Source organism: Aspergillus luchuensis, chromosome 5 (assembly GCF_016861625.1).
Source record: "Aspergillus luchuensis IFO 4308 DNA, chromosome 5, nearly complete sequence".
NCBI lineage: Eukaryota > Fungi > Ascomycota > Eurotiomycetes > Eurotiales > Aspergillaceae > Aspergillus > Aspergillus luchuensis.
The window spans coordinates 631,242-654,414 of record NC_054853.1 but is presented as its reverse complement, the minus strand read 5'-3'; the positions used below and the strand labels follow the sequence as shown (position 1 = coordinate 654,414).

At 50.5% G+C, this 23,173-nt stretch overlaps 10 protein-coding genes and 1 non-coding gene across 11 annotated transcripts; 4 read left to right on the top strand and 7 right to left on the bottom strand.

Annotated features, from left to right (window-relative positions):
- Window positions 1-1,018: 1,018 nt before the first annotated feature.
- Window positions 1,019-1,523, top strand: AKAW2_50230A (uncharacterized protein; the record flags this gene model as incomplete). Its single annotated transcript, XM_041690025.1, has 2 exons — window positions 1,019-1,138; window positions 1,197-1,523. 2 exons carry the CDS (start codon window positions 1,019-1,021, stop codon window positions 1,521-1,523), a joined length of 447 nt encoding a protein of 148 aa, XP_041543651.1.
- Window positions 1,524-1,914: 391 nt separating this feature from the next.
- Window positions 1,915-2,555, top strand: AKAW2_50229A (uncharacterized protein; the record flags this gene model as incomplete). Its single annotated transcript, XM_041690024.1, has 2 exons — window positions 1,915-2,071; window positions 2,125-2,555. 2 exons carry the CDS (start codon window positions 1,915-1,917, stop codon window positions 2,553-2,555), a joined length of 588 nt encoding a protein of 195 aa, XP_041543650.1.
- A 253-nt stretch (window positions 2,556-2,808) lies between these two features.
- AKAW2_50228S (uncharacterized protein) lies at window positions 2,809-3,415 on the bottom strand (the record flags this gene model as incomplete). Its single annotated transcript, XM_041690022.1, has 3 exons — window positions 2,809-3,188; window positions 3,310-3,315; window positions 3,385-3,415. The coding sequence occupies 3 exons, from the start codon at window positions 3,413-3,415 to the stop codon at window positions 2,809-2,811; spliced, it is 417 nt and encodes a 138-aa protein (XP_041543649.1).
- A 4,515-nt stretch (window positions 3,416-7,930) lies between these two features.
- AKAW2_t50001S lies at window positions 7,931-8,036 on the bottom strand. Its single transcript has one exon. It is a non-coding gene; the product is annotated as a tRNA-Gly (tRNA).
- Window positions 8,037-10,168: 2,132 nt separating this feature from the next.
- On the bottom strand, window positions 10,169-10,426 carry AKAW2_50227S (uncharacterized protein; the record flags this gene model as incomplete). Its single annotated transcript, XM_041690021.1, has 2 exons — window positions 10,169-10,346; window positions 10,410-10,426. 2 exons carry the CDS (start codon window positions 10,424-10,426, stop codon window positions 10,169-10,171), a joined length of 195 nt encoding a protein of 64 aa, XP_041543648.1.
- Window positions 10,427-11,514: 1,088 nt separating this feature from the next.
- Window positions 11,515-12,717, bottom strand: AKAW2_50226S (uncharacterized protein; the record flags this gene model as incomplete). Its single annotated transcript, XM_041690020.1, has 1 exon — window positions 11,515-12,717. The coding sequence occupies one exon, from the start codon at window positions 12,715-12,717 to the stop codon at window positions 11,515-11,517; it is 1,203 nt and encodes a 400-aa protein (XP_041543647.1).
- Window positions 12,718-12,837: 120 nt separating this feature from the next.
- Window positions 12,838-13,699, bottom strand: AKAW2_50225S (uncharacterized protein; the record flags this gene model as incomplete). Its single annotated transcript, XM_041690019.1, has 2 exons — window positions 12,838-13,221; window positions 13,691-13,699. 2 exons carry the CDS (start codon window positions 13,697-13,699, stop codon window positions 12,838-12,840), a joined length of 393 nt encoding a protein of 130 aa, XP_041543646.1.
- A 379-nt stretch (window positions 13,700-14,078) lies between these two features.
- AKAW2_50224A (uncharacterized protein) lies at window positions 14,079-14,414 on the top strand (the record flags this gene model as incomplete). Its single annotated transcript, XM_041690018.1, has 1 exon — window positions 14,079-14,414. One exon carries the CDS (start codon window positions 14,079-14,081, stop codon window positions 14,412-14,414), a length of 336 nt encoding a protein of 111 aa, XP_041543645.1.
- Window positions 14,415-17,704: 3,290 nt separating this feature from the next.
- Window positions 17,705-18,196, bottom strand: AKAW2_50223S (uncharacterized protein; the record flags this gene model as incomplete). The annotated part of the gene is made up of 1 exon (XM_041690017.1): window positions 17,705-18,196. One exon carries the CDS (start codon window positions 18,194-18,196, stop codon window positions 17,705-17,707), a length of 492 nt encoding a protein of 163 aa, XP_041543644.1.
- A 770-nt stretch (window positions 18,197-18,966) lies between these two features.
- AKAW2_50222A (uncharacterized protein) lies at window positions 18,967-19,272 on the top strand (the record flags this gene model as incomplete). Its single annotated transcript, XM_041690016.1, has 1 exon — window positions 18,967-19,272. The coding sequence occupies one exon, from the start codon at window positions 18,967-18,969 to the stop codon at window positions 19,270-19,272; it is 306 nt and encodes a 101-aa protein (XP_041543643.1).
- A 1,631-nt stretch (window positions 19,273-20,903) lies between these two features.
- AKAW2_50221S (uncharacterized protein) lies at window positions 20,904-22,311 on the bottom strand (the record flags this gene model as incomplete). Its single annotated transcript, XM_041690015.1, has 3 exons — window positions 20,904-21,100; window positions 21,151-21,273; window positions 21,339-22,311. The coding sequence occupies 3 exons, from the start codon at window positions 22,309-22,311 to the stop codon at window positions 20,904-20,906; spliced, it is 1,293 nt and encodes a 430-aa protein (XP_041543642.1).
- Between the last annotated feature and the right edge of the window lie 862 nt (window positions 22,312-23,173).

Here is a 23,173-nt window from a genome sequence, read left to right as displayed (position 1 = left end):
TGTCCAGAGTACGACATCTCGCTTGCCTCCCAATGCGATGGGGCGAATCAGGAAAGTAAAGATGATAAGACGAGCTTGCTGGAAAGGAAAGATATGACATCCACTCTATGTTGTGAAACCATAGCGAACGCCTTGTGTCAAGGCAGTAAGGCTATGAATTGTACAAGGTCAACGATTGACAGAGTTCTTATAGCATGTTAGTCGCCTACCTCTTTCAATCGTGGGGGAAGTGGGTATTGGCATTGTTCGCGTGGACAACGAGGGTTAATATCGACCAGACATTCTCGTTAACGAATATTATTATCAAACGATCTGTGAAGGGCAACTTTACTGGTATATTAAACATTCCGCTTCAGATAAGGTCCGGCAAATTGCCAACGTACGACAACGGGTAAGATCTAGTTCAGTTATGACGGAGGGGTTGTTCTGAGCAGTTCCACTTATTCGTTATCTTGCACAAGCCACTACTGTACCCCAGGACTAGACCTGGGCACGATCAATGGCCGAAAACCTGCGTTGCCTCAGCAAGTGATCACAAGTACTGCTGAATTGAAGTGGTTAAAGTCGGCGGCCTGCATATGACGGGCTCACCCCATGATGGACCAACAAAAGTCACTGTGGGCAAAGAAAAGTCTACTCTTGGTGCCTAGACGTCGTGGTCATCACTTGCACATAAGGTGATGTGACCTTGGCCATGCTGGGTTAAAGGAGCGAAATGGATACGATATGTTCCTGATAGACGACCGCGAATGAACATGATTCGCATCAGTGTTCGGGAAAAATCCAATGGCCCGAGACAGCAATGAAAGGCGCACTCGGCTCCGCCAACAATGCCGCGAGGCATTGGGGAACCATATCTGTAACTCCTTCCCCGGCCCAAATCCGCTCAACAATATTGAACAAGCTGACATATCTAGATGATCGGCTTGCAGTGAGGGTCCATCCCCGGGATGCACGACTGAAGCCAGGCCCAAGGGATGGGTTTGCCTGGTCAGCTACTGATGCAAAGGCACATTGAATGAACACTAGTCTGGCCATTGGGTCGGTGGGCCTGTACGATGCAATATGCAGAGATATCGGTCGGTCGATCGAGGCCGTCCGTCCTGTTGCAGTGGCAGACGTGACACCGGGCTCTGAGGTAGGCCACCCCCAACGGACTTCGGTGTGGAGCTAGTCCGCTTATTCTTCCCATTCAGCGTCCGTCAATGTCGAATAATGCTGAGTCGCTCACTGCGAGGATTGAGCGTTTAGTACGAGAAAACAACCAACAGCGAGCAGAGCTCGATCGCCTCCAACATAAGATCACGGAGGTCACCGACATATCCGAAGGCTGGAAAATGAGATACACGCAGCTAGAAAAGGATCTTATTAGGGAGCAAAGCATAGTATGCAGCTTGGAAGAAGCATTGAGTAATCTTCAACGCCATGTACATGAAGCTGTCCAATCATCGAGGCAGCGTCGAATTCGCCAGGTCAACGGTGAAGACACTGCTTTGGCTCCCACGGAGGCTGATCGGAACTGATTGAGATATGGAGTTTTTGGGCCAGAGTAAAGGTGACCAGAAAAGTACTACTGCAACTACCAAGCACGTGGTGCGGGCACACAGACACTTCGTTCTTGCGGGTTCCCGCCCCTTGTTGTCTGCCTTTGATTACTTAGGGAACCTTTCACAAAAAGGTGCCATAACAATCCAGTAGAAAGCTCCCTATACGAGTGAACAGGCCCGCATGTTTCGTCTTCCATGTATGGCATTCGATGAGACTGTCAGCCGTGACACTCCGGTCGTAGTTATAGTAAAGACCGCGCCGCTGCTTGAGCGTGAGTAGACATATAAAGCAGTCCTCCGCAGTCCACTACAGTATAAGACCACCCAACAAAAGCAATTGCAGTCAGACACCAGGAGCCTTATCTTCATGGCTACTTGGAGGGAAGGACCCACGGTGGACAGGATCTTTGTGATCAACGGTGCCAACGAGGGTGACCCCATCTTTGGCCAATGTGACAATCTATCGAGGAACTTGGAAGACGATGACGTTCCTCCAATCCAACGCACCATCGCAGCAGTGCCATGTGAGACCGTTATAGCTGCACCGCCGTTGACACTAGACGCAATCGATATACAGTCTTGTTAACAACCCGGTGTGACAGCAAGAGTGTCTTGGAGAGCAGCGGCCTACCTCCTGAACCAGACCATTTCATCATAGAGATGCTCCGGCTTCTTTCGTTGTATTCGGCGGACACGTCGAGATACCGATATTTTCGGCACCATGTGCGCCGCAAAGGTGCCGTATTGGTCCGGCTTCAATTGAAAATCATGCGCCAATGCGTCAGCGAAGGACTCCGAGCGTCACATGGATCAATGACTGACACGGAATTTGTGCATCTGGTTCTGCGACGTCATCCATATTATGGCCAGACTACCGTCGCAGCAGCCCTCCTGAGACATCTGATTCCTGGATTACCACGATGCCTCGCCAAGGCCAATTGCCGAGGACTACTGAACATTGTGACAACGGTGACTAAACACTGGGTCACCCAGAAGGATCTATCATAGTTATCGCAGAATGACTATGACTATGTAATGTCAGTCCCGTCTGGCTGTGTCGTTCATGTCGATATGGACTACATCACGAAACCTGAAAGAACATAGAGGGTATACAAACTCTACAATCCTTGATTCCAGCTTTGGCGTTTTCGAACACATCGTTCTTAGGTGCTATGTACGAAGCTGTTGGACTCACCATCACTCCTCTGCATTGATACATGTCATTCGCCGTCCTCGTCCACCGTGTAGCTAGCCATTGGCCCTATTTTGAAGCGCTGGTGCCTTGGTCGCCTTGGAAATGCACCGCGGGCACAACGACCGCCACGTTCTCGTTCGCCAGCGTCGGTTTGGCCGTGCCGCCCGCTACGGGTGTCTCCGTCATCTGGGGATCCTCCCACTTTTCGAACACTTCCAGCACATCTTCTCGCAATTCTTGCATCACTTCTCGAAAGTCGCACGAGCGGGCTTCTTCGGCCCGGCAGCGACGGTTCAACTGGGTGTTTTCGCCCACGAGGCAGGCGTGGGCCACCTGAAACTGACTGTTTTCCTTTTTGAGGCGCGAGCTCTCGGAATGCTGCCCGACGTAAGATTTCCAAAGGCGCCGGTAGAGGGCTACCAGTCGCGCGGCTTGCTCTGAGCCGACTGGGATTTAATCATCCAGCTGCTGCAACTCGCGCATCAGGGGCCGGAATGACTCGGCGGCCGGGCCAATGGAAGCGACCTTCTCATCTTTCGACAACGCTTCCTTGGGGAGTGGCGGTACCATGGCCTAGAAGTCGTCAGCTCATACTGGAATCTGGAATACTGCATGTGCTTGGTGCAACAACAATAAAAGTACCTTCGACGACTGCTGGAATGGTCAACAGCATTTGATGTCTTGCCGTTGTCACGATGTCCCGGGCCTGAGTCCATCCAGTCCTCGCGCTTGCGCTTGACCGGCCGTCCCCGATCATTGAAGTCACTCATGCCCTTTGGTAATACCTTTACTGAAATGAAAGAGTGGTCGTGGATGCTTCTGGTTCCGGAACTCGTTGCGTGGCTCCTTTTATATGGCGAGTAAAATGGTGCCAGACTTACTTAAATCCGCCTCACTTTCAAGGGATCGCATCTGGAAAGCTTGCCTTGCCTGGCCTTGGCCTGGACGTGCAGTTTACCCGCTGCCCACCAAAAACCTTCCTTTGGTGTTTCCAGGCGTGAGCAATATTCCCCATTCGTAGTGCCCTAATAGATGAATATTTGACCCGTACCCGACAGCGCAGCGACGGTCAAGTCAGGCGCGGGCAGTTGGCTTCACGGCTGGTTTTCATAACGGCCACAATGAGCTTCTCAATTAACCTGGCCGTGGATGTCTGGCGAAGAATGCCAAGGATATAGGGCTTTTGCGGTCCCGCAAGATCCTTGTGCTAACCATGCCATGCGTTTTTGATGTCCTTGCATGGTCCAAAATTGGTCAACTCAAGCATATTCTTGACATTTGGGCCTACAGCTGGCTCATCGGAGAAAATTCCACGCGCCAAACGTTGCGCCTATTGCCAAGTGTTGGTCATAGTGTCCGCGGTATATAAAGGCCATTTACAGTGAGGATAATGCGGAACTTTTCATTATGCACGATCTTAGGGAACACAGTCTCCCGTTTGAACCAAAAGAACTACCCGCTCGGCGGTGGACGGTAGGCACTATGAAGTGTTGCAAATGCTTCGGTCGGGCACAACACCTGGGACTGCGACTACATGCCGCCGTGACCGAAAGTGGCCCACATAGCTCGGCACAGCAGACGCCGGCGCCAGAACTCCACCCGACCTCACCTCCAGACCAAGCTGAGAGTAATCGCAGTCGAAGGTCACTCGCTCCATCGCCGGAAGTCACATCTCGTCAGGCATACAGCCAGGGGGAGGCCCATGCTAGGCAAGCAGAAAGGACGTAATCCACTGCCCTGAAGTCAATGACAACAGCTCGCGCTGCAAATTGGTTCGCCATACTTCCAGCGCCGCGTGGATGATTCCGGCTATATCTACCAGGGGGCTGGCTTAATCGCAATGGTCTTTATATCGCGTCCCAATTGCCCACGGGCATATTGAGACTGCTTATGATGAATCCCGGTCTTTTTGTTCGATACATGATGCTCTGGCAGGTGGTCACCCCAACCATTTACAATATTCATTTGGCAGATGTTCTGTCCTCAGGCTGCGGCTAGGCACCTTCCTTTGGAAACCGGCTATAACTGTATCACGTCGTACGGCCTTAAGAGGAATGGAATTTTCGACTTGTAACTAGTCCGAAGTACTCGGCACTGAAGAGAAAAATACTTATACACCTAATATCGCTTCTGTCGTGGTCACAACTGATAACATAAGGTGCTGTAATAACACGGCCTATCATAGCTGAAAGCAACATGACAATTGATAGTATGAGAGTAAACTCAGAGAGTGCAGACACGGAAAATTCCATCGCTACGAGCCACAACCGCCTGGCCCTCAAGATAGCAGGACAGTATCCACCGAGGCAAAACACAGCGACAACTTTCTCGGTTCTCCCAAGGGATAGTCCCTCAATGGCGGTGATATTCCGTCTAGAGCACACGGTACCAACTAGTATGTTGCCCACCGTTACCCTCTCTTTACCATAACTAGCGGTTCTGGTCGGCCTGATTGTGTGGACACATTCAGCGTTTCTCCACCCCAAGACGGAGATTTGACCCTTTTGTTTTGGTTTTATCCATCCGTAGAGTAATCAAAAATGGCGTGTCTGATGGACCCATGCCAAGGGCAGAGTTTCCAGGAACACAAGTAGCGCAATCACACCAGATCTGTCTCCACGCCTCGAAGCTAGGAAATATGCGAGAAAGAATAGATTAAGAGAAATCCACGGTGCTTATACCCCTGAATGACGAGGAAGAAAACCGCGGTGGAGCTGGAACTAAGAAAGCCACAACAAATCTTAGCTGAGCGTGCCGGTCACCGTTGCCTAGGAACTCATTAGACCCAGGTCAGCAAGACAAAGGAGGTTCACCCGCCCGATCCAATCCCATCTGATTCGTCCATGACAATGCCTCGTATGGAACTTGATGGTACAGTATGATGATGATGATGATTCATAGGCTGACCCTCGCCTAAGGCGACATGCAGGATCCACTATGTATACTCTCTATGTACATCTTTGAACGTGAACTATTACTTTCCTGACGAACTTGGAGCCTCGTCAAGGCCTGTGTGGGCCGGTGCCTGGGGTTGTGTTCTGCCGCCCTCGTGGCGCGCGACTTCGAAATCTCTGCGATGCCTCCGCAAAGTCCAGTACCGCCCCGAGAACGCTGCTGTCTGGCGGGACATCTTGGGACCTACCTTCCCTACCGTGGCCTGCTCCTCCCAGCATATCTGATATGTTATTTAAGGCCCCTCCAATCTTTTGCCGCAGTGTTTGACTTATTGCGCTAAGCCGTGGGCAGTCGATAAGTACGTGCACCACCGTCTCCGTGGCCCCACACTCGCACTGCTCATCTTCCCAGAAGCCACGTTGTTTGCCATATGTTGCCAGCAATGAATGGCCTGTGCGGAGCTGCGTAAGCAGGTATGCTCGATTCCGAGGAAGCGAGCCATATAGACGACGAGACCTGCTGGATGGCAGGCCTCGGTCGATGCGGCGCAGGTGCCCTCCATTTTTCGAGGTCCTCCATTCTTGTTCCCACTCTTGGTAGATCTTTCTGCGTATGTATCCTTTCTCCCGCGTGAGAAGATGTTTGAAGGGGTGCTTCTTATCTATGCCCACTGTGTCCTTGGCTAGCCGGTCGGCCGCCTCGTCTCCAGGGTCCCCGCAGTGACCCGGCACCCATTGCAGTCGCAGTGGAATTCCTCGGGCTTTCAGCTCGCCAACTGAGTGGTGAATAGCCTGGATGATACACTGGCCTGATTTGTTCCATGAGCCAAGAGACATATCTACACAGCCAAGGCTGCCCGTGGCCAAGCCTTAACGAGTCCTTGCAGCTGGTGTAAAGCAGCTTCGACAGGCCTGCTTGTTCAGGCCACTGCCCCGGTTTTCAGTCCACTCAACTCTCGATGAGCGTCTTCCAGATATTGAGGCCCCGGCCAAAACCTCTCACCCCAGGTGTCTCCAGGTTTGCTCCTTAAGCATGCATCACCGGCATCTCAGCTAGAGCGGCTTCACGTCAGGCAAACAGCCGCAGGTTCTCAGTGCGAGTGAGATAGCGAAAATGGGTAGAACCCTCCCCGCTAGGACGTCACCACTTTGGCCGTTCGACATCAGGTCCCCAGTGCGAGTGAGGTAGCTGATTTCCGTCTCTTTGCACACCGACACGCGCGTCCGTCCTCTCGGGCCACATAGACAGTCTCGTCAAGTTCTTTCTACTTGTCCGTCACTGCCATTATGTGCCACGCCCCACAGGGAATGTTTCCCTCCTTCGCGTTACTAGCCGAGATCTCTCTCGACTAGCCGACCGTGTCTTGCAGAGGTGGACTAGAAGTATCTCCAGTAGCCCTGCGCGATACTTCGACCATCCTCCACTAACCAAGCTTGTATCCCCAGTTTCGCAGACCTCCCGAGCACCCGTAGCTACGCCTTAACGAGTTCAGTGAGGTTCGTCGCTGGATCGCACGCCCCTAGAGAAGCAGACGGTCAGCATTTCCGATCAAGACTGCCCGTGGCAGAGCCTTAACGAGGGTCTTGTAACCAGAACTGTTGGCGTCATTCCCCAGACTCGCGTGATCCACTGCTTGACTGGTTCTATTCTCCCTCGTCGCTCCACGCGTATTCAAATTGTGTTCTCAAAACTTCTGCTGGGCGTGTCGCAATCTCAGAGAGCGTTCAAGCTCAGAGGTGTCCTGTCTCCTGTTTAGGCGATACCACGTCCGCTGGAAAAGCAAGTCCAGTGTCGGTCTCGAGTACGAATCGAGTAAACAGTCGTCGGATGGTTTTCATAACCCTTTTCCTCTGATTTTCGTGGGTTGGGCGGGCTCGGCTACCACGGAAAACTCTGCGGCTCGGCCCTACCCGCACCACTGGATTCTTTTGGCTTCCCCTCCACGCAGCGAGAGGGTACTGACACCGGACACCACGAGAAGGTAGAAATCCATCGTCCTAACTGTCTGACGAGAACAGTTACCCAGCGTGCTCGCCAGGGGCGATTCTCTACAGGATGATGATGATGATGATGATGATGATTCATACGCTGACCCCTCGCCTAGGCGATATGCAGGTATCCACTATATAGCTATCTCTCTAAATACATGTCTTTTTGCTGTAAACTATTTCTTTCCTGACGAATTTGGAGCCTCGCCGGGGCCTGTGATTGTTTCTCTTCCTCTCCACCTTGCCATAAGGGGGAGGGTTGGGTACTATTGTGGGAACGAATTCCATTGTTGTGGTAAATGTGGTGCCGGCGATGGGAATCGAACCCACCACCTCCAAAAAGCAAGGTGACCAATCCCGCATTTTTGGAAGTTGCCTCGGAGCGCTTACCACTACGCCACCGCTACCGGCTCTCTACAGGATCTTGCACAATTACCATGCCTACCCCAGAGTCTCCATATTCTTTCCTAAACCCTAGCCTTTCTACACTAGTCTGTATACAGTTAGCCGGGCATAATAGTGCTCTTGCCAGTGATGGACATGTTTCGTAATTTTGATGACCTTACTTCTTACCGGTACAGTAGTACATGTAAGAGGGATACCGCAATCTAGAAGCTTCCGTGTCCAGGTAACGCTCCAACAGGGGCACCTCACTGTTGCTTTTCGACTTTCTCTTCAAACATACTGTCAAGTTGCTATACTGCTAAAGATAGCACAACAATGGCACCACACCTATCACCATCGAAGATCCAGCTTATTTGTTCTATGACGAATTGCGGCACGTCTATTTCGACAACCGCTAAAGCTGCCGAATGCAGTAAGCAGGCGGTCAAATATATCCGCTCCAACCTGCGGGTCTAGAGCGCCGCCAACTCGTATTGGGAGAGCAAGATTAATCACACCAATCATGCTGGAAGCACTATGCGAACATCTTCTCGAAAAGTCTGGCTTGTACCTAGACGAGATGGTAATATTCCTCTGGGACAAGTTTGGCCTGCAAGTAGCAACCAGCAGCATAAGCAGGGCGCTTTCCTCGGTCGGTTAATCTAAGAAGACAGTTCAACAGAAAGCAAGAGAGCAGAATCCCGATCTACGCGACGAATATATTCATGACATATCTGAATTTGAGTCATAGTTCGTTGATGAATCTGGATGTAACAGACGGAAAGGACTTATACGCAGGGGCTGGGCCCCTAGTAGTGTTAGACCAGTGCAAGTATCCAGTTTCATCGCGATCAACGTTACCAGATTCTCCCTGCATACTCCCAGGATGGTATTGTCTTGTTCCGCATCTTCAATGGCACAACAGACGCAGTTGTCATTGAGGAGTTCATTAAAGATCTCCTTCGGTACTGTGGGAAATACCCAGAAGAAAGGTCTGTGCTTATTATACGTAGGTAATACACCGAAATTCCAAGGTAAGGAAGGTAAGTTGGAAGATGCCACGCAGAACGGTAGCGTCCTAGGGGTGGTACTGGATTTTGCAGAGGCGTCGCAGAGATTTCGAAGTCGCGCGCCGCGAGGGCGGCAGAACAGAACACCAGGCAACGGCCAACACAGGCCTTGACGAGGCTCCAAGTTCGTCAGGAAAGTAATAGTCTACAGTTAATGGATGTACATAGTGAGTAGGTAGTGGTTCCCTGCATATCGCCTTAAGGCGAGGGGCCAGCGTATGAATCAACAACAACTACTACTACTGTAAACACACTTGACACCTATACGGAATGAAATCACGTAGTGTACAATTATCGATCGAGCGCATTGTCCTGACACTGGAAAATAATCAGTAGATCACAATGACACAAAATCAAGTCAATACTCACCGTCTGCCTACACATCTCGTTATCCCGTAGCAATTCCTGATGACTTTCCTGCTCCACGACCTGAACCCATATCTGCTATGGCTCACACCAAAGACAAATGCCGTGTCCGCTCTCGGTATAGTAGCCAATCCATGCCTAAATGCCAGAACCGTCATACACCTTTTCGCTGCCAAGCGCCTGAGTACTGCCTGTACCATCTTTTGGGACTACGAGTGAAGATTCGATGTCGCTTCGTCAAGTAAAGGAATGGTTTGCGTAGTAACGCCCGCATAATGTAGGGGCGTTGTCGTTGTCTACCACCACTCAGGAATGTTTGAGCCTTGATGCCCGATAGGTCGACTATCTATCCGGGAGGGAGGTGATGGGATCGTGAATCTCTGCGTCCTCGCATGCTTGAATCAGATTGATCTCGGTGGGGACAGAATTACTGAGTCCGAGGGTTATATTTTTGCGAATGGTTCTTTCGAAGAGTCGTGGTTTCGTCAAGGACTATCGGTTGGTAAGGGTTGTAGAATCTCTCCAGTAAGCTATCACGGTTGTTTTTCCGCAGCCGGATGGATTGACAAAGGCGACGAACTGGCCACTCTCGAGTTTGACGTCGAGGTCCGGGGAAAGAGTGTGTATCCTGGAATGAATAGCGGAAACATTATTCAACTCAAAGTCGGCTTCAGTGCGTGTACATAAGGACTATGGCTGAGCTTTATCAGCTCGAGCATGCTCTCACTCGGCCTCCTTCTGACGCAGATCCTGCATGCTGTATGCCGATGCTATCGCTTGGGCGACGTGTGATCCAAAGCTGAAGAACTGGCCAGTAGATATTCTGCTTCGAATAGTTCGCAAACTAGAGAAGTAGTCTGTTGGCTGGTATTTTCTGTATGCGGGACCTTGGCCAACGTACCTGACAACATGGGCAATAATCGCGTAAGCCTGAAGCATGGATTCGATCATGGGAGTCACTTACCAGAAGATGATGTCCATTGCGCAGTTCGACACTATCAGGAGAGGCGAAGACGAGGGTGGCCCCGGAAAGCCTTCATTTGATGGTCCCGCTGGAGTTAGGAATATCTTTAGATTGAACAATATGTCATCGTTCGTTTCTCGAAGAGCTCGACCAATATGCGGAGAATGTGAATAACCAGGACTGCGCAATCCCACAGCAGCAACACCGCTTGCTCACTGAACACTCGAACCATTCAACTGCTTTTAGTTCCCTCCAGAAACTAAGACCTTGCTCTTGTCATTGACGAAACCACCCTGGGTGTGATACCGACGGTACCGTTCGACAACGTAATTAATGGAAACGCCAAGTCGACCACGGCGATTCGAATGCGCTTGAGCAACAGCTTGAAGCAGTATCCAACATCGACAAACATTTTGATGGCATGCTTCGCTTGGATGAAATTGCTACGTTCAAGAGTAGCGTGAATCTTACCACATTACTCAAAATTCCCTTGTGACCATCTTCTTCCGGAAGCTGCAATAGTAGGAGGCATTTCCTTGACGTTGAATCGGGGTATCTAATTTGAAGATGCAATTCTCGCCCGGACCCATTTGACCATTGACCATGAAAATTCAACGAGTCAGTTCGCAGAGATCTCTGGTCAACGTTTCTGTCCAGGGCATGTACGACGCAAGAACCTGTTGTGGTGAGGAACAACCTTCGACAATTATAGTCTTTGGCTTTAAATGGACGCCGGGGTGGGTACCAGAGCGCTGCTGTTCACCCCTCACTTGCTAACTTGAGCCAGATCAAAAACATCGTGGCCATCGCACATGCTCTTGCTGAGGCGGATGCCTCCAAGTAATCTCCAAGCACTTGAGCTAGCTGTGAAATCGAATAAAGACTTTCGAAGGAGTCCGGTCAACGGGGGATGATTGATGGGATGTATCTCTAGCTGCAAAGCCTGGGAAGGTCGTGTAGATAATTCCGCCGCCCAAGCCTGCTGTGCAGTCGCGCTCTTGCAACATGTAGGGTTCGTGTTACAAAATGTGTATTTAGTACTCGGTGTAAGTTAAAGCCACGACGTCTTGTGGCGGAATTTTTTGCAACGTTTCCGAACACACTGTTACAAGCTTAAGGTGCTGCCGTGTTGCGGAATTTCCACCCTTTCCACCCTTTCCAAGCCGGGTTTATATTTCACCGCTCTGACGCAGCGAGTTCGCCGTGTATTCGCAGAGACGGATTCAAGGGCCCTAGCGCGCTTCAACCATTTCACATCCTCCAGGTCGATGACAGCCAAGCGGCTACTCAGGTCATCCCACAGCATATTACGCCACTCACTGTCGCAGTGGATGACTCCACGCGACCGAAGCACGGTCAGAGCTTTGTCGCGCTCTTGCTGAAAGAAGTGGGAGTTCCCATCATCGATGGCATGCTGAAGCCGCGTTCCAGACCAGCTCAATATCATCATCTGCGCCATTAACTTACCGTGGTACCAATATGCAACGCGAGGCTTAAAGTCCCCAAGACAGACAGGGATGTATTGTCCCTGCAAGTTCCGGAGCCGGTGATAATTGTCCACTTCCGTTCGAAGGCGATGCTGCTTCTCCACAGTCGTTGCTTTCATGATCACCGTGTATCCGCGGGAAAGGAGGGTGGCTTTGATGAGATATCCTGTCCGACCACAAACGTGCAGCTGTTCGAATCCAAGTTCCCGATCTCGGGCCAGTTGACGATGGAGCTGGCGTCTGAACTCCTGCTGTCCGATGGAGTGTCTCCGACCACCGTGAAGTTCCCAGTTGGGGCAATTCTTATCCAGTGGTTCTCGGTTAGCCAAGCCGCGGATGCACGCAATGGTGCAGTATGGTCGCGTAGAAGGTCCGTCTTGCCGAGAGGTCTGTTTATGGTCTCGGCCGGCTCGTGTCCTTTCACCTTCCCGGGTTGATTGGCGGTGGTTGCCTTGGCCGCGGCTCGATCGGATGCGCGACGCGGCTGCGGCGGATGGCGAAAGTGATTCTTGATCACTGCCGCTGCCTTCAGTGGACGAATGCTTCGGTGTCGATGCGCCCGGTTGACAACGCGCGCGAGCGCGAGCGCGTGTGTTGTGTATTTTCCGATCCGGTTTCCAGTGAGAGGGCCGATAATCAGACGCCGGCGGGTCTTTACGGAGAGTGTCGGGGATTTCTCTCAACACGTCAAGATATTCGACCTTCCAGGTTGTTAGCTGGTCGTGTGCCACATCGTGCCATTTCTGAGTCGGAGGTTCGACGGACAGCGCTTGAAGCGTGAACGCAAGCACCTGACCGATGGCAGTCCGGTGGAGGCGCATTTCATCGTCCGCCTGCACATCCGCCTGCGCATCCTGATTAGGGATATCGTCCTCGGCCTCTTCCAAGCCTCGGGTTCGCCGGTCGTTGGGGTGTCCGCGCGTCCTCGAGATTCATTTGCTCTAGGCTGTCCTCGAGCGAAGTTTCCGACGGGTTTGCGCGATCATAGAAAGGATGATGTGCTTGGGGTAGAGTCGGTTCACTGGATCGGCCGCGTCGCCCTGAGTAGTAAGGGTGGCATCTGCCTCAACTCGGATCGCTTGGGAGAGAGAATTGTGGCAGCGATCGAGGAGGCGAAACAGGGAGTTGGGTTGCACTCGACGTTCAGCGTCTTCTCGCGCCTTTCTCTCCTCCTCCTCACGGCGCTCTGCCGCTTCTCGTGCTTGCCTCTCGTTTTCTCGCGCCTGTCTCTCTTCCTCCTCACGGCGTTCTGCCTCTTCTCGCGCCTGTCTCTCCTCCTCCTCGCGGCGCTCTGCCGCTTCTCGCAGCCTTCCTTGTTCTTCAATCTGACGTCGTTATTCGGCTATTGATTCCTCCATCCCGTTTCGAAAGAGTTACTCGGCCGATAATCGAGCCCAAGCAACTCAACAGCGGAGGAGGCTCTATTCGGCGCGGGGAATAGAGTCGGGAGAGAATTGCGTATCGGGTTGTTTACCAGCTTACTCAACCCTTCGGCCGGAGTCCAAAGTTGCCTCAGGCAGCAATATACGTCGGTATAGCCTCATTTGTCCCCGCAAAATGCGCTGGTTTGAAAGAAACCTCAATTTGCTATGTTGTAGTCAGAAAAGTTCGATCCCCCACCCAATCCTTAACAAGTGGAGTCAACTATTTCAATTGCATCACTCTGGATACTCACAATTCGTTTATATAGATACTGTAGAGGATGCTTCCATTGTACGATCTTGCTGAGATGAAAATGTACAACCAGGAAATTAGTGAGCAAGTACGCTTTCCAAACACGGTGAGTTGGCTTACCTCTCTCATTGACTGCTAATTTGCGTAATGACGCTACTGTATAATCTAGCCTTTTAAGGGTTCAACACTATGCAGTTAGTACCCATTGGAGCTCATCCACACTTGGAGAAAAGGCCGTACTTCCCTGTCTATTATTAATACACCGCGATGGTACCTCCTTACCGTGGATTTGGCTCGCCGATACAGTTGGTAGCCACTTCGTTTCATGCTATCGCTTGGGGTCCCGAGTAGTGTGGGGCCTCTCTCGTCAGTGGATGAACATCAAGTGGGGACCAATGCCTACCCATTGCTCTTGATAGAGGCCGTTGGCGGTGAGCATTGAGAAACTGATCTGGCCATTGTGTTTGAGTTGCTTTATCATGAGCACATCGGTATCACGTTCCCAACAATGTTCGCGGGACGTCCGAAGGCGACCAAGGCCCTAAAAGGGAAGCGGACAGTGAAACTATCCTCCAACGGAGTCGCTCTGTGTGCTATGCTTTACAGCATTCATGATGTAACTGCGCGGGGTGGCCACATCTTAATCATGACCACCAACGTCATCAAGCAGCTGGATAAGGCTCTCCTATGTCTAGGGCGCGTTGATATGGAGACTGACTTCGGCTATGGCAGTCTAGGAACAATTCGCACGTCTTTCACGCAGCCGCCATCAGGGACGTCCTGGGTGTTCTGGACGCAGGGGGGGCAGTTTCGCCCACATGCCTTGCCAAGTTGCGCGGAGTAGACGTCAGATTATATCGTCCATCTATCGGCTATATTGCAGAAGGATGTCCCACCTTATCGGTACCGTGCCGCAGAGGTTCAGAATTACCTTTGGCAATACAGAAATCGTCCTATAAGAGCGGTCAGCGATGTTTTCGGCTTCTCAAGCAAACCACAACCGCACTCCCACTTGGACAGCCATTGCAAGAAAAACGTATCATCATTTCGTTCCTCTGGCTCACCAGATTACTTGTGTTCAACGGCCATATCCATAGCATCTGGATGAGTGCCGTGATCATCTCCCAGGGCAGAGCGCACAACGACGAGGCAAACAATCAGCCCATGTCCTTCTCCAACAAGCTTCTAATAATGGCAAGTCTGCATATTGGAACCGTAAATAAGGTGCACGCACGGAAAGGGAGACGCAACCTATCACGCCTGATGATTAGAAGAGACACTCGTCTATATCTATTCGATATTACTCACCCGCTTCCCGTCAAACGACGGAGCCGAGCAGAAGGCAGTGAGGCGACTCCGAATTGGATATCCCTCTATAATCGTCATCTCCGAATCCGATAAGCTAAAAGTTTTTGCCGCCTTTGGGAAGGTGTCTTGACTCACAATCCAACAGCAGATTGCGTCGAATCACGACGAACATGAAAATTCGCCTGGACAACGGAAGAAGAGGTCCGGACTGGTATACACGGATTCCTGGAGAGAACATAAGCATGCCGTTGCAGAAGCGGTGGAGAAGAAGCGGTGCACAAATCTCGGGAGAAGAAACAGAATATGTTCCCGGCAGGAATCGCGGAGGATGATGCATCCTGCCCAATTTTTTAGAAAATTGAAAAAAAAAAAAAATCTATAAAACTTGGTCGCTTACTGTACCTGTAGCAGCACTTCCTAACCGTGGCGAATTTTGTTCGTGGCAACAAGTCAAAACGAGCTCTTGTTCTCATTTGGTGGGTACGCAGGCTTGCTGCAACTCCCACTCAGGCAGACTAGTACCTGTAAGAAAGGCACGGGTGTATTGTTGAAATATCTCCTGCCCCAACAATGCCTTATCCTCACTGGGCCTCGAGGTGTCTACTCGGCCTCAGACCGGGTCAGCCTTCTCACTCCAGTACGAGGACTAGGGAAGCGTAGGAATTGGAGAGTCACATCTATGGCAATCCCTTACCATGCTTCGAGAAAGAGGATGGTTAGAAGACGGGACACTGTCGCACGAAAGCTGGCTGCCGTTGATGGGTCCATGAAGGTGACTTTATAGACCACGTACTTCCACGCCAAGCGTGATGCTCTATACCTGATTAGGAACACTATACTAGCCGGGCAATTCTGCAGATATCAATGTCCCGCAACTTCTCATGGCACGTACCCGTTCCAAAGAAGACGGTTGAATGGAGTACCCGACCATGCCCACCCGGTCGAGTTTTTTACCACTTTTCCACCAGCTACACCAGCCATTTCCCTTGGTCTGCAGGACATCCAGATCCCCAGGCCCGGGTTCTAATAGACCGCGATCCGGCATCTCAAAGGGCCCACCGCATTTTGAATGAGAAACAGATGGTCGTCTACACGTCTTACTAATCGTGAGGCCGTATTATGATGCTGGTAAATTGGAGGAGTGGAATCGGGGTGTTCAAGGTTCGGTGCCCGGTGAAAATTCGTCGAAACGAAGGGGCAATTTTGTCTCTCCGCTTGAGCATTGGCGTACCAGCAGGGAAGCCGTGGTTTCAGTCAAACACAGCCCCGGTTGGTCATGTTTATGAATTTGCACCTTGTTCGAATTACATATCTACCTTTTTCTGACCCAACCGGGCTCTGCTTTGCGCGGAGCCTGGGTAGAGTACCTTGTTGGTGCGAGGTCTTTCACCCAGCTACCAGACAGGCACTCTTCAAACGGACACTCTTCAGACGGACACTCTCCGAGGGCCTATTATGAACTGCCCTCACCCACTTGAATGGGCACATCCTCTGACTGAACATTATACTTTGCCGAGTCACTTGAGATAAGGAGAGTTTGGAGGTTGATTATTGCCTCCATGGAAAACCCGCGCATCAATCTCGTTGATATAACCGAGGTCAACATTTGACGGTGTTTCCGAGCACAAAGGCTTCCAACAAGAGCTTTCCTCAAACGCCCGGCCATCTAGCTGAGCTAACCTAATCTCGGTACTGTAGCAGGTCAAGGCACAGAATCACAGTCGATTATGACTGGGCTCGCGTCTTGTGGTCAGAAATTCATCAATCATCGACAGTCAACGCAACATGACTACTCATAATAGTATGTGATTAAATTCAGAGAGTACAGAGTCGGGCAATTCTATCGCTACGAGCACAACCGCCTGGCCCTCAAGATAGCAGTATCCACCAAGGCAAAACACAGCGACAACTTTCTCTGTTGTCCTAACCGACAGGCTCTCGATGACTGAGATATTCTGTCTTGAGCACACGGTACCAGCCAGTATGTTGCCCACCGTTACCCTCGGTTTACCATGGCTACCGGTTCTGGTCGGCCAGATTGCATGGAGACATTCAGCGGTTCTCTACCCCAACATGGAGATTTGACCCTTTTGTTCTGGCCTTATCCATCCATAGAGTAATCCGGAAGGTCATGTTTGATTCTTCACTCCCTCGCAAGCGCAGTGTTTCCAAGACCACAGATAGCGCAATCACACGAGATCTCGAACCCCAACCCTGCTTTGCCTTGGTCGCAGCATGACTCGGCTCCACGCTAAAGAGGGATTGACCAGGCTGGATGCGACCATGCGTCTTTCAGAATGTGATGAACGCCTTTTGAGGTGCCTGATCGCGGTCGATGGGAGACCCAGTGGGGGAGCTGGATGACCTGCAGACTAGGGCTAGGGCAAATGAAGCGGGTCACAAAAGGGAAAAACGGAAAGGAAAAGATAGAAGTGAAGGGAGTGAGTGGGAGAAGTGAGGGAAATGAGGTAAAGAGGCAAGGAATGGTGAAGATCTGGTCAAATGATGGCGAGAGTTGGGAAAAAATGATAAAGGAATCACCGAGTAGACACGGTCAAATATATGCGATGCCGTCTCCAGGAACGGGATGACAAGCTCTCAGCAGGGCGTGGCGAAGATAGCCATTACGAAGCATCAGAGCCCTTTTTTGTCTCCAGCGAGCAAATGAGCGCGATGGCACTCCAGCATCCTAGGATGGTGAAAAGCCGCAGGCACCTACTACAGTAAGTGAATCTCCAAATCAAGACGGGTTGCCCAAACAACCCGTTCGGGACCTGTGAGGCTTAGACAGCTGAGCTCTGGGACGGAAATGTGGAGGACGATTTGTCAATCAAGAAGCCTCCCCAGTATTTGGTACCCTAGTGCAGGCGCTGCTGAACTGTAACCCTCACCACAATCATAGGCTAGCAATCCCACGCCCGCGCGCTCCTTGAATGACATGAAAGAGAAGAAGGGGATTTTAGTGCTCAATTCTTCCACAGCCAGCCGCTCATACGTCTCAAGATCCTGCTCGCTGCTATTCGGTCGGCGCGCGAATCGTCGGCCATAATCTTCTAATGCAACAACCGTTGTGAATAATTGCCGTGCATCCACTTCTGTGGGTTGTAGGTAGCGACAAACCGATGCGTAAATTCCTCGCTGTCTTGCTGCACAATATGTCCATGGGCGCAATCGTAGGGGGCAGTATTTCCCGGTAGGAGGGGGGATGGTGCCTGTTGTGGAGCGAGAACGAACTTCGGCCCTCAGCGGCTGCCATAGAAGATCATGGCAATGTTGGATGAACTCTCCAAAAGTCGTCAGTCGGTTGCGTTTTCTCATCTGCCTCTCTCTCCTCCGCCTGTTTTCTCAGCTCAGCTTCCTGATTTTGTCGTTCCTCTGCCTGTTTCCGTTGATCCTCCGCCTTGAGGAAAAGTGCTTTGTAGCCCGGGGAGCTATTTCTGCTCATCTTCCGTGAGAGGAAGGTGTGGACAGAGTAAGCAGAGAAAATTCATTTTCAGACCGTACGTATTGGGAGCGCGAACAGCCTGGAAGCTGCGACCGCCAATTCTCCAAGAGCTTAAATTAGCGGAACAATAATAGTCTGATACTTATTTAGTGCCTGTCAATCATTTGCAGGAAATGTTGCTTGAGGTGTACGGAAGCGCACAAGTTTGACTAAAATAGATCTTTCTAAACTTGTGAAGCCTCTCCTCAAGGGCGGTGTCGCGGCAGTATCCCAGGATATTGCCGCGACACCGCCTTCGAGGGAGCTACCCACTGCCCATGCAGAAATTTTGTTCATTGCTATGCCAACACAGTCCTTCAACATGGTATATAATACCTTTAATCACTGGCAAATGTCATGCTGCCAAGTGGGAGAGGCTGGGCGTCTATCAGGCTTAGTAGTGTCTCTAGCATAACTAGTGAGTTTTCTCGCACGATGTCCCCCAAGCGCCCACGAAGCACTCGGTCGGGGAAAAAAAAGCACCACCCACAGCTCAGAACAAACATTTTGGAAACGCGTCATATCTTGCAATTTCTATAATTTACCGGTCTCCTAGCGGGCATTTACGTCAATTAACGCGTAAAAACGCGTCCAAATTGTCGTGATGGCGCCTAGGTGGCCACAGGTGAACGATGGCCCCGAACACATCAACGAGCACGCCACGTACCTCAGAAAAGCATGCAACCAGTTGCAAGCGGTGGGTAGAGGAAGGCAGAACCAGGTCCCATGGAATATAGTGCAACCATACTTGGCCTCGACCCTTGCGCTCATTGGCAAAGTCCTGCGGCATGCGATGGATGAGATCCTGCAGCACGTCCAGGACGCGGCCAAATGCACACAGAACATCCAGAAAGATATCACGGTCATTAGGAAGTGCTCCCGGAACGGAGGATCCATTAAAGAGTGTTAATATAGACTTCCAAGGCAGTGAAAATATAGCATCTCATATAGCTGGGATGTTGGAAGTAGCGGTCAAAGCTGGGATCCACATAAGGACTACTTTCTTTACACTTAACATGTCCCGAGAGAGGATCTGCACGATACCTTAAAACACGGTCATGCGAAAACAGGTTTCCCTATGCACATTCACGATCTGTTTCTCAACAGGTGATCTGCACCCTACCGTAAGGGCTGTGGGAATTACACAGCGAACTTTAAAATCCGCGTCAATATAGATGCCGTGTACATAGTGCATAACCTAGATTCCATCGGGAAGCCTTCCAATTTCGTAGTCACACAATCCCTTACTGATTTGCAAAGCCAGGGATAGCTGCGGCTGGCGAGAGAGCCCTTTGGAGGTTATGCCATTGGTCTTCCTGTCCCATTAATCAGAGACAGCCATTCGACTTGAACTTTAGCTATAATAAATCTAATGGCATCAGTATATCTACTGTAATATGCTCGTTCTCTATCAATCAATCTTCCAGGATCTAGTCCGCGACATTGAGCATGCCTCATCACTTTTGTTCATAGGAAAGTGCTTCTTGCTCTTGGCTTGCATCCTGTTTGTTCCCTCTCCATGTTCTCCTGATGTTGTGAGGAGAGTTGGTTGCTTAAGCTCGGCAACAATCCTTTCCCTCATCGCAGGATTAATATCACTCTTATCTCCTGCCTTGGGGAGACGAGATCCCCAATAGTCCATAGTAGTGTCACGGCCCTCACCAATGTCACGGCCCCTCCTATGTCTTGTGTGCCTTTTGCTTTCATGGACCCACACACATTACTAATTCCGTCACAAGAGGAACTTCTCAAGATCCTCTCCATCTCGGGAGAGTACTTGTGACTCGCGCTTTCTACGTCCGCTTAATTCATATGATGGTATAACTATGAATGTATTCCTATAAGGGACTACTTATGAGCCAGTACACGAGACAGTCTACATAATCTGGATCAGCATATAGGAGAGGCCTCTCCGGTGGTAAAATGTTCTGAGAGGGCCCCCTCAGGATGATATGGTTCATGTTCGCGAGAACCTCTTGGGTTGAGTCACATATTCCTAAATCAGACCTAGAACAGCGCCCATAGTAGGCGAGCGACCTCTTGCACCTGCCGTAGACGCCAGTTGCCGGTCCTCCCTCCGAGGTGGTCGTATGACCGCGGTCTGACGACCGGCCTGGTCGGGAGCGCAGGGTCTGGCGTTTCTGGTGCTCCGTCAATAGGCCTACGCACCCGATCTTACTACCCAAGTCATCAGAATCTCGGCGTACCACCTTAAGCCTCCGCTTCGCACCCTCCGACCTTGTAGATGTTCAGACTACAAGCCTATGTCTTAATATTGAGATAAGTGATAGTGAGGTTGATTCGTACGCCTGCTTTCCTTTTGTCCCACTCGCTATTGCGACGTCCTTATGGTGTCTCTCCTTCGGTGTCGCCTTCGATTACTCTGTAAACCACTTTGGTCACTCTCTATAATGATGTCTGATGGCAAACACGGCGCACAGAGTTCAACATTCGCGGCTGGCTCCTTAATCCAAGGGGTCGGGAATCCAAGACGCCCAATACAAAGTCTGTCCTTCACCAAAAAATAATTCAAAAACACACTTATACCTGCTCTGAAGAAATCGCCTGGATAATTTCTTCACTAAGCATATGAATCGTCTCAAGCCTAGACAGGACGGTTTGGCCAGCTCGCGCCAACACCTCGTTTCTATCGACTACAAGGAATGCGCTTCCGTGCGTTGAGAAAACATTTTGTATGTGCAAATGGCGAATTCTTGCCTCGGCCCTTTCGACAAGATCTAGGCTCATAGGTCAATAATAGAGAAACGATACATAAAAGTACACCGACCTAAGGCTTGTCTCAGCTGGGAGTCTTTCTGAATTTCACGAACGATTTCTTTGACTCGCTGCAGTTCAGGCATTGTGTCTGGCGCGATAACCTTACAATTCGAAGGCTTAGAAATTCGATCTTCTAATTTGTTCACGAGCAAGGTCAGATCATCCTCCGATTAGTACAGTACATCCCCCGGCGCTCACCGTAGAGCAAATTTAAGCGAAACCACGCGAAGAAAATATTGTCATTTCCCGTTTCGTGGTCTTCTGTTACTGATTCAGAGCTGATTAGCGATGCGAAGTAAATAGCAAGCGGAAATCTCCAGCCCGGCTGAAAGAGGTCTGCAAGTTCTTTAAGAGCCTCTAAACGACCTAGCATTTCCGCTGACGACAATCGGTCTAGCTTATTGCCAGTCCAGATGCTTCTGCGGAGACGAAGAACTTCTTTCACCCAGTCTGGATTTTGTTTCCCAGATTTAGTGCCTATAATCCCAGCAAATTGAGGCTGCAAGCGTTGCAAGAGATTATCCGCAAACAGCGATGTGGCGGGTATCATTTGATGTTTATTGGCAATCTTCAAAGATCCTTGAGAGAGATATTCCCCGAAGTAATGCTTGGAGTCGTTTCGCAATGACCGTAACGCCCCCAGGTCCTTTCCAGAGGGGTGATTATCGAATTGCCAGAAAGCTTCAATTAGATCCAGGTCTCGAATAAAAGTTCCACAAGGGAACTTCGTTGTATCTATGGCGTACAATCTGATATCTTTCAAACTCGATCCGTCTCTTTTACTCTGATGTCGGTAGTAGATGTACTGAATCGCGAAGAGTAACGAGCTTGTCCACGACACAAAATTGTCTTCCAAATCATCCTTTGGCCACCATCGAAGATGTAAGTTGAGTGTACGGGCTATCGTTATGCACTTCTCACGATTTAGGCTGAAGAAAATGTCTTCCACGGAGGAGCTGATATTTTGCTTGGCCGCCTCTGAACGCACCCATTTTTCATTTGTTTCGCCATCGGAGCAAGGGGAGACGACACGAAAGAGATAATGAGGAATATTGTTGAAGGCATTTGCCCCTAAACCACTATTTGCCAAAGGAGTGAAAAGAAGCTGCTCGAGCTCTTGAGGGTCATCACTCAAGCGAGTGCTTCTCATCGCCTCAGTCAAGCTGTCCATCTTGGCGTTGATACGTGTTTTAGAACGGGGGTTTTAGTAGAGATTATAGCAAGTAGAGCTGGAAGGATTCGGTAGCACTACTGATCATACTCCTAGGGAAAGCATGCTTTCAATATAACGGTTGCGTATCCCACCCTGAGCCCCATTGATCTCTGACCGTTGACAAGGCGCAAGGCTACCCCGCCGCAGTTCAAGCTATGACCGCTCCCTTCCAGCCAGTAACCACCGAAGTGCAGGAGTTATACAGATGCACACTCCTCCGCTTGATACTATTGGATATAAGAAAGGAGGGGAAACAAATCTGATACCCATATGAGTCAGAAATTAGCCCACCAGGGCAGAGAGCCACGGTAGCATGCGGGAATGAGCAATGATGTTGGTCACGAACACCTGACACTGCAGCTGCGGTGGGTCACGAGACCCCAACAGCGAACCCCTCACTTTATTAGGCACCCATTTGTTTTATCTTACAACTCACACACACTCAACAAAATGTTGTGATCTTTCCCAGGAATCTATCTGTCATCCACAAAGTCATCATGGGAGAGATTGGGGAATTTTGGAAGGATACGAGAGAGTATCGGAAGAGGAGAAAGCGAGAAACCCCACCACGTCGTCGTTTTTAGGACTGGGTAATCGTGTCAGGAAACTGTCATTATGCTAAAAATCGCTCGTCCTTTTAAGGTATACCATCCGGTGGGACGAATTGTTCCAGATGCCAGTGGGGCCGATTGGTTGTCCGATGACTGTACCATGGCTCCAGATATGCCAGCAGGATTTATTTTGAGTTGAGCTGCAGACGACATGATTTTGGTTATCGGAATGTCGGCGCACAGGACAGGTTGACAGAGGCTCCGAGGGA